We start from the raw sequence: 12,124 nt of genomic DNA on the forward strand, positions 1-12,124 counted from the left end.
TTCAGAACTATAAAACTGTACTTGGTATTAGAAAAAATGCTTAACTACTTGATAATGAGAAGATACAATTACTGGTCTGAAAGCTTTACAAACCGTTAACCCTTCAAATAATTCAGTATGTAAGAGTGAAAGAGTACTAAAAGGACAGAAAAAGATGCTAGCATTTTCTCACCCAAAACACAGTCTCACTAATTCAGTTTCATTTTATAATATAAATAATCTTTTCAGGCTATTTTATAATTTAAAGTCTAAGGGTTCTAACAAAAAGACTTAAAAATTGAGCAAGTTTATTATTAATTTGAGCAGTGGATCAGAACAGAGAAGATTTTAATGGACAGTTAGAACTGCCTATCTTTGGTTACTTTTGGGTTTTAAACGTAAGGTTAGGTATCTGAAAATACTAGTAACAGCTGTGTAAATTAAGACCCTATTCTTTGTTAACAGATTAAAAGTTATTTATTATCTACAATTATGTGACAGTTTCTGGGTGCTTTCCCTTTATCTCAAGTTTCATTATAAGACTGGATCATTAGAAATTAATAAACATACCTAATTAATTATTCTCTAGCTTCATGTGACCAGAACTTAGGAAGACTGTAGAGTTTTGGGATCCAATCATGTTATAGTAATTCTGCTTCCCCTCTGCTAGGCAATCATGCTAGAATGGGGTCCTATATATAATCATATTTTTCCTTCCTATTTGCCTTAATTTGATCCCCTAATGGACCAGGCAAGAAATCTGTTTCTAAAACTACAAAATATAAAAACTAGAGACTTCTTTATATTTAAGTTAAGCAATTTATTATTTTACTTTATCTCAACTAAACCATCTCATCTAATGAAAAAGAGATACTAGAAAATAATACCTTTTTGGTTTCAAATTGTGCTTCTTCCTGACAGCATCCTCTACAGTCGGGATCCAGCTGAAGCAGATTGAACTGTCCAAGAAGATCACAAGAGCTGCACAGCAAGTTGCTGGAGAAGCCTAATTCTCTGCAAGCCTCTGATGAAAACTCTGCCCCCAATGCAGACACCTGAAAACAAAAAAAGAGAAATAAAACATAATTGCATTTTATATTATAAAGCTTCCAAAAAAGGAGAAACTAGGATGTCAAAGTCTAACACACTGGATATGAATTACTAAAATGCCTCATTTGGAGATAAATTTTAATTATTTTTAAACTCTATAACTTTATGAGTCTTTGGTTCTTCCCATGTCCCTGACAATTTCTTTTTCTTAAAATTTGCCATCTTGCGAGCTTAGCTAAAATATGGATTAACAGACGATGTTACATATTATTTCTTTATATGTATTTTACATATAATACCTTTTGTTAAACATTCAATATTTTTAAAGGAATTATCTTAGGAAAAAAACAAATTTCCATTTCATTTTAAGAACTTAGCACTTGTTTATCTGGGTCTATGGAGTAATATTATACCCTACAGACTTATCTTTATGCACATTTATCAGGGGAAGGGTGTGAATGGGGCTGGAGTGGGGGAGAACAGAAGCACTTCCAAAAAATACTTTAGGGTTTAAGTACTAGTTCCACCATGTACAAGATGTGTGACACCGGGCAAGATAACCTCTCTTAAGTTTTAATTTCCTCACCGAGAAGGCAAGAAAAAAAATCTATTTTAGTTTCCTACATAAATTACATTGCAATGAAGATGAAATGAAATGACTTATGTACCCACCAGAATGACTGGGAAAAGAAGGCTTTCAGATGTGTTAGTTCTTTTCTTTCACCCACTCTTTTCTCATGCATATCTCAGTGAATGTAGTGCACCTTCATCTGTCAATCCCTCTATACCTGTACTTTGGGTTCTACTATCTCCACAGGGATTTAATTGGACTGAAAACTCAATTCTTCAGTGTTTTCAAGTCTTATGGTTCCAACTGCTCTCCCCACATTCTGTCATTTCTGAAATGTTACTATAGTCGGGCTTCTGATCTTACTACCTGACTACACTTGCCAAAAATCATTAAATGCAAAGGCATTCAAAACTGTTCTGCTCCAGCTGCTCTTTACATGGCTTGCCCTTCTTCCTCTTCTATGATTTCTTAAATGATGTTGTTTCCCATTTCTATTTTTGGCTCTCTCTTTGTTTTACATATTTTCTGTAGATGACTGAATCTTCTCCATGGCTTTAAATACCCAATTATTGAAAACTCCCAAGTCTTCTACTTGAGTGTGAAGTTTCCAAAGCCAACATCCTACCTGATGTCTCATTTAGATGCTGCACAGGCCCTGCAAATTCAGAATCTCTTCAGTGAAACTTGCCTTTTCTCCTTAAATGTATTCCTTCCTTCCAAAGTATTCAGTATCTTAGTAAAATGCAACATTTTCCCTGACCATCTAGTTGCCCAGGTCAGTCATCCTCAACTACACACACTCATCACCATTCTTACAACCAATTAATGAACAGGTTTTGTTAATTCTGTTTCTTAGCTCCCAAATCTTTTATTGACTCAGTGGCTTAAATGGTCCCTGCCAGTCCTATCTTTCATTACTTCTTCAATCACATTTTACTTTTCAGCTATAATGAATCCCTGTAGCACCTGTACAAAACTACTCAAACATACATTTGCTCAGTTTTCCTATGTCTAAGAATCTTTTTTTCACTTTTTCACCTTGTTAACTCCTATGTATTTCCAAAAACCTGATCAGTATCAGTCTTCTAGGAAGCCTATTCTGAAAGAAATCAGATCTTTAGCTATAGTACTTTATCCAAGAAAGAAATTTGTGCATAGCTGTAAAACAGCAACATTGACACTGTACTATGTAAATCTAGAAATGGATTCTCCAACAATACTGTGAACTCTTTGACGGTAAGAACTCAGTTCTCTGTATTTCTAGCACTTGTGCTAGGTTCTTCTGTGTCCTGAACAAATGAATTGTTCAGAAGCACAGCCTCAAGTAGGAGGAATTTCAAATTGACTGCAATTGGTTGATCTTCTACATCAAGGGTCTGCAAACTTTAAGGGCCAGAAAGTAATTATGCTAGGTTTTGGTGGCTATATGGTTTCTGTTGTAACTATTCCACTCAGCCACTGAAGCACAAAACATTCACAGACAATAGTAAATGAATGGGTGTCTGTATTCTTTATTTACAAAAACAGGGCTGGCTGGATTTGGTCCACTAGGACCTTCCAATCAGGTAGATTAAAAACCCAATGGCATTTTCCAATGTAAAAAATTTAAGTATTACTGGCAGACTCCTCTAAAAAGCTGATCATTTCTTTGGTCTTTACGTTAGTCAACACCCTAATGTGATACCTCATATACTTTTTATCTTAGTAATAATGTGGAATGTATATAATCTTAAAAATAGATCAAGTATGACCATCTAGTGGGAGGGATCTAAGACAACTGCTACTGTACTAGTAATCTGAGTAATTTCCTATTAGTACAGTCATCAGCTTACTCTATTTCACAGGCTAATTTGTATTTTCCAAAGATGGCTGTACCAATATATACACATCATCCCACATGTTCTTTTCACAAGGTGACTGGTAGTCCTCCACAGAGAAGTGGGCATCATGTTCCCTTCCCTTGAATCCAGGCAGAAGCTTGTGACTGGACTAAGAGAGTGTAAAGGAAGTGACACTGGATTGTCTGAGGGTAGGTATAAAAAAAGAAAAGGTCTCTGACTGGCTAGTGCTCCCATGTGCTCTCTGTCTCTGTCTCAGAATACACAGCTTTAGAATTTGGCCACCATGCTGTAAGACAGCATAAACTGGAGACAACCTGTAGAGGCTCATGTAGAGAGAAACTGAGGCTCCCAGATGACAACCGGTATCAACTACTAGACATGAATGGAGAGCCTTCCCATTTCAGGCCCCAGACTTTCAGTTGAAGTCTGAGACGCGGGGAAACACACAAAACACCCTGCTGTGCTCTAGCTGATCCAGAGACTTTACACCTCTAAACTTTAGGGTGATTTGTTTTGCAGTCATTGTAGTGAAAATAGTCATTAAAAGTGAGATCACATTGAAACTGTGAACTGTTTAATAAATTTAAGAAATTGTCACCAAAGCATTTTACAAAACAAGAATCAATTTGATAATCACGGTATCACTTTGCTTTATTCGTCATTTATTGAGCACCTACTGAGAGGTGGCTTGAATATGCAAATAAAGTATTTTGGAGTCTCATGGCATTGTGATCCAAATACAAGCGCAAAGCAACCTTACTTTGGAACTTCTGAATAGGAATAATTACCACTTACAGAAACTTGAGGATTAAAGGGAAAAAAAGTACAGAAAGCACCTAGTATCCTACCCAGTACACAGTGGGTATTTAACAAATGCTAGCATTATTCTCACCTTCCACTGTGAAAGCACACTCTTAAAACTACAAAACACTCCTTGTATTTCTTTATCATTGTATTATATATGGAACAAAGAAAAAGTGTAGAGGAGATATGAGGTGTCTCATTGTATTTTATATGGGACAGAGAATAAGTGTAGGGGAGATACAAGGTGTCTTGAGTTTCGTGAGTGAACTACTTTTTTCTAGCTCTTCTAGAAAAGTTTTGCAGATTCAGGGCTTTGATCTAAGGACATGAAAAAATTTTTTAAGCACTTCACAGGTAAATAAATACCACTTTACATAATATAGGAGTTCAAAATTATATATATTGCTTATGCATCTTTTTATTACCAAAAAGTAATTGAATAGCATTTAAATGTGCACTTTAAAGACAAATATTAAATTTTAAAATAATTAGCCACATTTGTAAGAAAGGCATCTAAGGACAGGGTGGGATAACATTTAACAGTTTAACTTCCCCCAATTCAAAGTAGGACTGATAAGCTAACAGACTCCACTCTCTCCTCTGTGCATTATTCATTAATTTATTTTTCTGGCACTGAGTTCCTTGTAGAGGAGAGTTGTCCGCAAATAAACTGGATTATACGATAACATTATCTTTTCAGGCAAAGTATGGTATAGCTATACATTTTATTATACTTGTACATAATAAGCTGTCTTTTAGTTGGTCTTTACTCTCAGAAAACTCAGGTTTCTCAGGTAATTTTGAACAGATTTCAAATCTGGGACAAAAGCAAAGAGATGGGTTTACAGATGAACCCCATTAAAATTAATACCAGAAACATGGCCATCTTAGTAAGCTCTTACAAAGCACCAGATATTTTGCTAAGCACTTTACATCATTATTTCATTTAATCTTACTGTGGGGAAGTTGGGGTTCCTATGGCCAGGATCCTCACTGAACTTAAGCCACCTGATGATGCAATTGGCCTGTTGCTAGGCTACCGCTTCCACACCTTTAGGCAATAAGCTATTGCACTATAGAGAGAGCTTGGCCCAGTGCTCTGGGCAGAGGCAGGGATGCTAGTGCTCGACCTTCCGCCAGCAGAACAGGCTGGGTAATAAACCTTTTCACCCCAAAGAAACGTCCTACTGTCATTTCTTTGGTCACACTGAATTCATAGAGAACTTGCCAGGGGCTGAAACCCATTGGCAAGACACTTATCCAATCTGTGAATTAGGTATTATCATCCTCATTTTACAGAGAAGGAAACAAAGGCTTAGCATAATGTATTTTTTCTAAGACAGCACAGCAAACGATAGGTGGTAGTATCAAGATTCGAATCCTGGCTGGTCCTCAAAACCCTCAACCACTCTAAGTATTATATTTCACAGAATCCATGATGCACTATTATTGTGTGTACCATTAGAATAACAAAAACACTGACAATTATAATTGTGCCACCCAATGAAACATGACCAATCCAAATGTTAACCTGTGAAGAAAAAGGGGGATGTGAGGTGAGGTGCTGTCTTAGAATAAATTATAAACAATATCATTCTATACTGCTATCAGTAGAGTGCTTTTCTGAATGAAGAAATATTATGTACAAGCTGAATGAAGAGCTGAATACCACTTAGTTCTGGGGTGCTCCCGTAGGCCATACTAAAATACTATTTTCTAACGCCTAAGCATACTCAAAATAGTATTTTCAGATTAAATCACTTTATATCTTCCCAGTTGTCATCTTATTGGAATGCTGATAACTATGCATTGCTATTAAGTTCAGAGTAAAGTGATTCAGAGGCACAAGATAAAAAGTCAACTTGTCTAATCTAAGGACTCTTAGGTATGAATTAACAAAGTAGGAGCTAAGTCCTCTACCCATACCAATAGCTCAACCTCAAGGTGCCAAGAAATTCTTCCCTCATTCCCTTTTTGTTCACCTTTCAGGTTCCAAAGATTTGGCTTATTTTTACTACTGCCAAGTATTTATTTCACCTGGCCTTTTCCCCCTTCAGACTAACTGTAAGATGCAGTTTTCCTAACTTAGTGGTTTTCAAACAATTCTCTACACTTGCTTTTACATTTTCAAGGATTTTATTGCCTTTTCTTAAAAATCCTAGTCATTAAAGTTGAAAGAGACAGGAATAAACTTTAGGGAAGTTCAAATAGTTCAACAAGGGTGAATTACTCAGGACTCCCTTTCTATTTTCTATTAAGCCTGAATAGACAAACAATTATCAGGTCAAACAGGTCTTGTAGAAACATTAAGTACAGACTTCACCTTAAAAACCACTGAAAAGTTTTAATAACAGCAGATTTAAGATTTAGAAAGATGACATCAGATGCACTGTAGAGACTGAACTAGAAAGGGAGAAAATGAGATGGGGAGATCAAAAAAGGAAGCTGTTGTAATTCCAGGCAAGCAAAGATGGTGCCCTGAATCTAAGTAGTACCTGTGGAGACAGAATTAAGTGGATTGATGTGGAGATTTTTAAAAACTTAATGACTAATTGGATTCAGAGTGAAAGGAAATAGAAGAATTTAAAATGACTAATTTCTGGCTAGAGCAGTTGGGAAGCTGGCAGAGCCAACCATTTAGGTTCTGATAATTCAAAGGGGAACTGTTATTTCTAAGGAGAGAGATACTGGTGGCTTGAATGAGGGATTAACAGTAAGTTGATGAATGCAAGATATTAGGAAGTAAAATCAAGAAGACTTGGTTAATTGCCTGGACATAAGGTATGCAAGAAGAGGAAGGAGTCAGAGATGACACCCGTTTCTGGCTTGAACTTTGTGGATGGTCACTGTGGTAGGTTGTTTACTGGCCATACAGTCCTCTCCTGGTATGTACACTTCTTTGCAATGTGGCTGTGTCACTCTTCATACAGAGATGGAGTCTGTCCCCACCCCTGAAATCTAGAATGGTCTTGTGATTTGCTTTGACAAATATTATGAATTAGAAGTAATAAAAGTGACTTCCAAGGCTAGGCTTTTTAAGTATTGAACTTTTGCTCTTTTGTGTGCTGCACTGACACTGTCACGAAAGAAGTTGGTCTGGCCTACTGGAGGATGAGAGGTCACAGAGAAGAACCAAGTTGCTCTGGCAAACAGCACCAACTAAGAATGAAGCTGTCTTGGACCTTTCAGTCCAGCTGACCTACTAGCTCAACATAGCTGCATGAATGAGGCCAGAGGAAATCAACAGACGTACTGCTCAGCAGACCCACAGAATTATGAGAAATCCTTGTTATTTTAAGCCACTAAGTTTGGGGGTGGTTACATAACTAAAGAGTGAATCAGTCAAAGAAATAGGGAAATCAGGAGGAGGCAGCTTAAAATGTTATTTCTTTTTATCTTGGCATGGTGATGAACTCAAATTACCTAAGAATGGCAAAAAAAATCTACAGTAGAAAGTTTAGAGAGGGAGTCTTCTAAGAATTTCTAAGACACCAAATAAATGCCTGAATAATGGAGTACTGTAATGCTAATTAGAGAAATAATCCACCTTTTAGATATGGTTGCAAAAGCAAATAGATTTTCAAACTCCTTGATGTAAGAAAAGAGGTGTTCATGGAAATCTTCCATATAGGCCGTCACTCCCCCAAGCCTTGGATAAATCAAACCAAGTCTCTTAGGAAAAAACTTTTCAACAGGCTCGTATAGAGAATAGCTGAAGAATTAAGCTGACAAGCATGTAAAAGCTCCCAGGTCGGTGCCTATAAAAAGTTTTATTATTCACATAGTAAAACATGGATTGCTAAACTTCTTAGGGGGAATTAACCACTACTAAGTTGTTCATGAGTGAATGTAAGTCTAGAGTAGCCTTTCTCCACTCAAAGATTAACATCTATGTTCTGCTAATGGAGAAATACTAAATAAAAAACTTGGTTAATACTTAATATTAAGCGAAATGAAGGCTGTCATTTTAGATTATAAGTTTCAAAGATAAACTATGTTTAGAGTATCTCCTTTTATTGCAACGTTGTTTAAAACCACAAAGTATGAACTGCACCCAGCGGTACGAGAATGTCTAATAGCGAATGAGACCACTAATAATTGAGAAAAAAGTAAACAGTAAGTATACCCTAGACCAAACAGCTGATTTCCTCTAAGACTTGGGAGTAACGGTAGCCCCTTGCATTTCCGCCGACTTAAATATATTCATTTCTTTCCAAGATTGATTGCCCAACCTCCCTCCTTTTGCTTCACTGTGTGATTTACATTTTTTTCTTTGCTGCAGCTCTGCAAGAGAAGATATGTACTCAAGATAGTCTGAAGTCAGGAGAAAGGACCGCTAGAAACCGGGGCGGGGAAGAATTAGAATCGGGCGAGGGATGAAGCCACGTAGCATTTCAACCACGGCAGTCACTAAGGAAGCCGTGTGTGGCTCCCAAACGTTACCGAATTTTCCATCTTCTTCAGCGCAATCCCTCCCACTGGCTCTGGGGCTAGAGCACAGGGATCTCCACTCACCGCTTGAAGCACAGTGGTCAATAGCAACCGCAGCCCTAACGCCTGCCTAAGCCGCCATCTGCCAGGCTTAGCCGCCATCGCTACCATCTTCCGTGGGTCTCCAACTGCCCAGAGGCCCCCTCATCTAGGGGCGTCCAGTCCAGAGCCTGACCCAAAGCAGGCTGCTAAGGCCGTTGCCACCATGTCTCTTATTCTGCAGAGACAACTATTACCTAAGGGCATATGGAAGCTTAAAGGTTATCAACTATCTTTATATTTCATGTAAATACTAAGTCGCTCAGTCCTTTCGATAACCCGCATCAGGCACATTCCTAAACTCCCAAAATGTGTGTTTTCTCTGGGCTCCTTCCTTTCGTTCACGGCAATTCGTTACGAAGCCAAGAAGCTCCGTCCCCGGAAGTTTCGGCCAGCCCCCTCCTCCAAGTTTACCCAATCGAATGTTAATTTCGTTGACATCTATGGCAAAGGAAACCAACCGTAACACGAGTAGAGAGCGAAGCCCGGGATTCTTCGGTCCAATAGGCACAACCGAACGGAGCAGAGGGTGGAGCCTCTGGTTGCTGAGCAGCGTACGTGGATGCGTGCGCGTGGTGGAGGCGGGGGATGGGCGGGGGCGGGGCCGAGGGCGGCGCAGCCGCAGCCGCAGCGCTTGGCGGGGAGCGCGCGGCCGCGAGCAGCAGAGGGAGGGAAGGAAGGAAGAGAGGGAAGCGGGCAGCCGGGTGGGCACGGGGGTCGGGGACTGAGTCAGTGGAAGCAGGCGAGAGCCCGGCAGCCACTTCGCGCTATTTGTTGCGCGGGCTGTTGGAGGGGGCGGCCGTTGGGGCGGCCGAGGAGAAGCGGGCACCGGTGGCGTTGGTGCTAGCGCCTGGGGGCGGGGGATTGGGGAGGCTAGAAGGGGGGCTGCTGCGGTGGTTCTCTCGCTGTCGCGCTCTCCTTGCCTTTCTCTGGCTCGGTGGGCTCTTCTCGGCGTCTCTTTCGCCTTCGGGGCCCCGCTCCCCGCCCCCCGCGGTATGTCTTGATCCCGAGCAACGGGTTTCATGGGGCTCCTCAGGATTATGATGCCGCCCAAGTTGCAGCTGCTGGCAGTGGTGGCCTTCGCGGTGGCGATGCTCTTCTTGGAGAACCAAATCCAGAAACTGGAGGAGTCCCGGTCGAAGCTAGGTGAGGAGCAGAGCCACTCGGGGATGAGTGGTGTGGAAGGAGCTGTGCCGGGGAGGCATTGCAACCAGAGCAAGTGGGCGTTCTCTAACCTAGGGGCTGGCTCAGGGGCCCGTAGCTGAAAAAGGATGCAAAGAGATCTGGGACTGGGGGCAAGGAGAGCTCAAGAATGGTGTGGATTAAGCTTGAGTAGCGTGCTGGGCTCGCGAGGTTGCGGGGCAGAGGTTGCAAGGTTGGAGTTTCCCAAGCCAAAGGGTTACACCGAAGTAGGCATGCCACGGGAACAGAGCTAGAGGAGACTGAACTCGGTGGGGAGCAGGTCCTGCTGGAGGAGACAGAAACGCTCAGCCTTGCGTTGTGCTCTTAGAAGTCGTTTAGAAAGCTCTCGTACTGTCAGCAGAGAGGTATTCTAATTTGAAATGTGGTCACCTGGATACGAAATCTTTTGGCGATGGGGCGGTTCACGAAGGATTAGATGAGCAGAAATGGAGGGAGGTACTGGGTGAAATACGCTGTAGTGAGTTGCACTCTTGTGCTGGGGGCAGTAAGGGACCACACAACTGATGGGGGAAATAGGCTCTCCAAGTAGGACAGGAAAGCAAATAAACTTCAGCGGGGTACAGAAATGCGTCCAGGCTTTTTAGTTTTTTTCTTAGTGGCGCTAAACTGATTTATATTTTGGGCTTAAGTATAGGGATGTATATATGTATTGCTTTGCAGCAATGTTGATGTGATGAATTTAGAAGAGGAGGGGAATTACAGTGAGATTTAAGTTTATGGAAGGAAAAGTATATGCAAGAAGTTAACCGTATGGATAAGTACCTTAAGGAGTTAAGAAGTGCTTACTTTAATGGAAGAAGAGATGGGAAGTACAAAAAGTTGGAATGAAGTTGTGAAAGACCTGAAAATGCACAGATTTTAGGTTAGTAGGTAACTTTGGAATTTGGCAAGAGCTCAGGATGGGGAGGGAGTGGTAAAAGAATGTAAGTGACACATTTTGACTTAAAAATCTACAGGGCACTTAAAAATCAGCCAAGAGGCTGTAATTTGAATAAGGAAAAGTAATGTGAAGTGTTTTGATGCATACACTTTCACCTCAGCGTCGTTTAAAGACTGAGAAGCAGTCGATGAAATACCTGCAGCAGTACAATTCAGACTAAGAAATAACATCTAGATGCTGTTATGGGTGATTATTTATAATTAGGAAAAAAATAAGAAAATAATTATAACATTACAAATAGTAGCTATTTGCAGTTTGGGTAGACCTTGCAAAAAGCCTTGGAGACATTTTAAAGAGCAGCATATAAAAGAGCATCAAATAAGTCTAACTGAAGTGCAACTAAAGTTGAAGAGGGGCAAAGATAATTCTAGGATAGACCTTAACACTAAGATAAAACTTATTTAATATGTATTGTATGATGGAAAAATATACACTTTAAATATTGAAGGTTGGCCAATATGATTTTTCTTTTCGTTTGGATCCATTTAGCAGCATTCACTATCATATTCTGGCCTCATTAATGATCCAGCTTTATAGAAAAAAAGACTCCCTTTGGAGGAATTTTAAAGTTATATTAAAAGTAACATTTTAATTTATTCTTTGTTGTATCGCTAGGTAGATATCTTAGACATATTGTCCTCGATTAGCATAACTTCAACTTTTGGTTTTTCCTTCCTTGCCTAACATTTTTTTCATAATACCTGGAAGTAGTTTCTGTAGACACACCTGAATGAGTTCAAAAAGAGTTATCTGGAGATGTAGAAAGCCACAGGTAGAAAATGTCTTTTTTGTGTGTGTGATTTTTGTTGTTACAAGAAACCTTTAAATTCCATCAGAAATACTAGATATGGATCCAACTAATTCTCAAAAATGAGACAAGAAAAGGAACCTCAAATTCAAAACACTTGAACTAATCTCTGGAGATTAAAAACATGGCAAATAAAGTGTAAAATTTAGTATCAACAGTCTTTTGGATTTGTAGTCTTACTGGCAGTACTAAAACAAATGTTGCCAGTTAGTAATCTTAGACAAGGAAGACAGAAGAAGGCATAATTTGACAGACTCACTCTAGTATGCCTTCATATGTGATATTATTTAATCTTGCAAGACCACCATAGAAAGCCATTTTTACAGATGCAGGAATAGGTTCAATGGTTGTATAGCTTGACCACATACATAGCTAGTAGGTGGCAGAGCCAGGATTAG

General features: G+C 39.7%; 2 protein-coding genes across 3 annotated transcripts in view; one reads left to right on the forward strand and one right to left on the reverse strand.

Moving 5' to 3' along the window:
* The window catches only part of SELENOF (selenoprotein F), a 44,897-nt gene extending 35,982 nt beyond the window's left edge, over nt 1-8,915 (reverse strand). The window contains exons 1-2 of the mRNA XM_017671923.3: nt 8,761-8,915; nt 867-1,034 (exon numbers count right to left, since the gene is read on the reverse strand). Coding sequence (XP_017527412.1) covers nt 867-1,034; nt 8,761-8,847 — 255 coding nt within the window. The 5' untranslated portion in view covers nt 8,848-8,915. The remainder of the gene's footprint in view (nt 1-866; nt 1,035-8,760) is intronic.
* A 580-nt stretch (nt 8,916-9,495) lies between these two features.
* The window catches only part of HS2ST1 (heparan sulfate 2-O-sulfotransferase 1), a 209,707-nt gene continuing 207,078 nt past the window's right edge, over nt 9,496-12,124 (forward strand). For both annotated transcript variants that reach the window (XM_037012498.2, XM_037012499.2), the window contains exon 1: nt 9,496-9,921. In XM_037012498.2, the coding sequence (XP_036868393.1) occupies nt 9,798-9,921 (124 nt within the window). In that variant the 5' untranslated portion in view covers nt 9,496-9,797. The remainder of the gene's footprint in view (nt 9,922-12,124) is intronic.

This window comes from Manis javanica, chromosome 4, assembly GCF_040802235.1.
Source record: "Manis javanica isolate MJ-LG chromosome 4, MJ_LKY, whole genome shotgun sequence".
NCBI classification, from domain to species: Eukaryota; Metazoa; Chordata; class Mammalia; order Pholidota; family Manidae; genus Manis; species Manis javanica.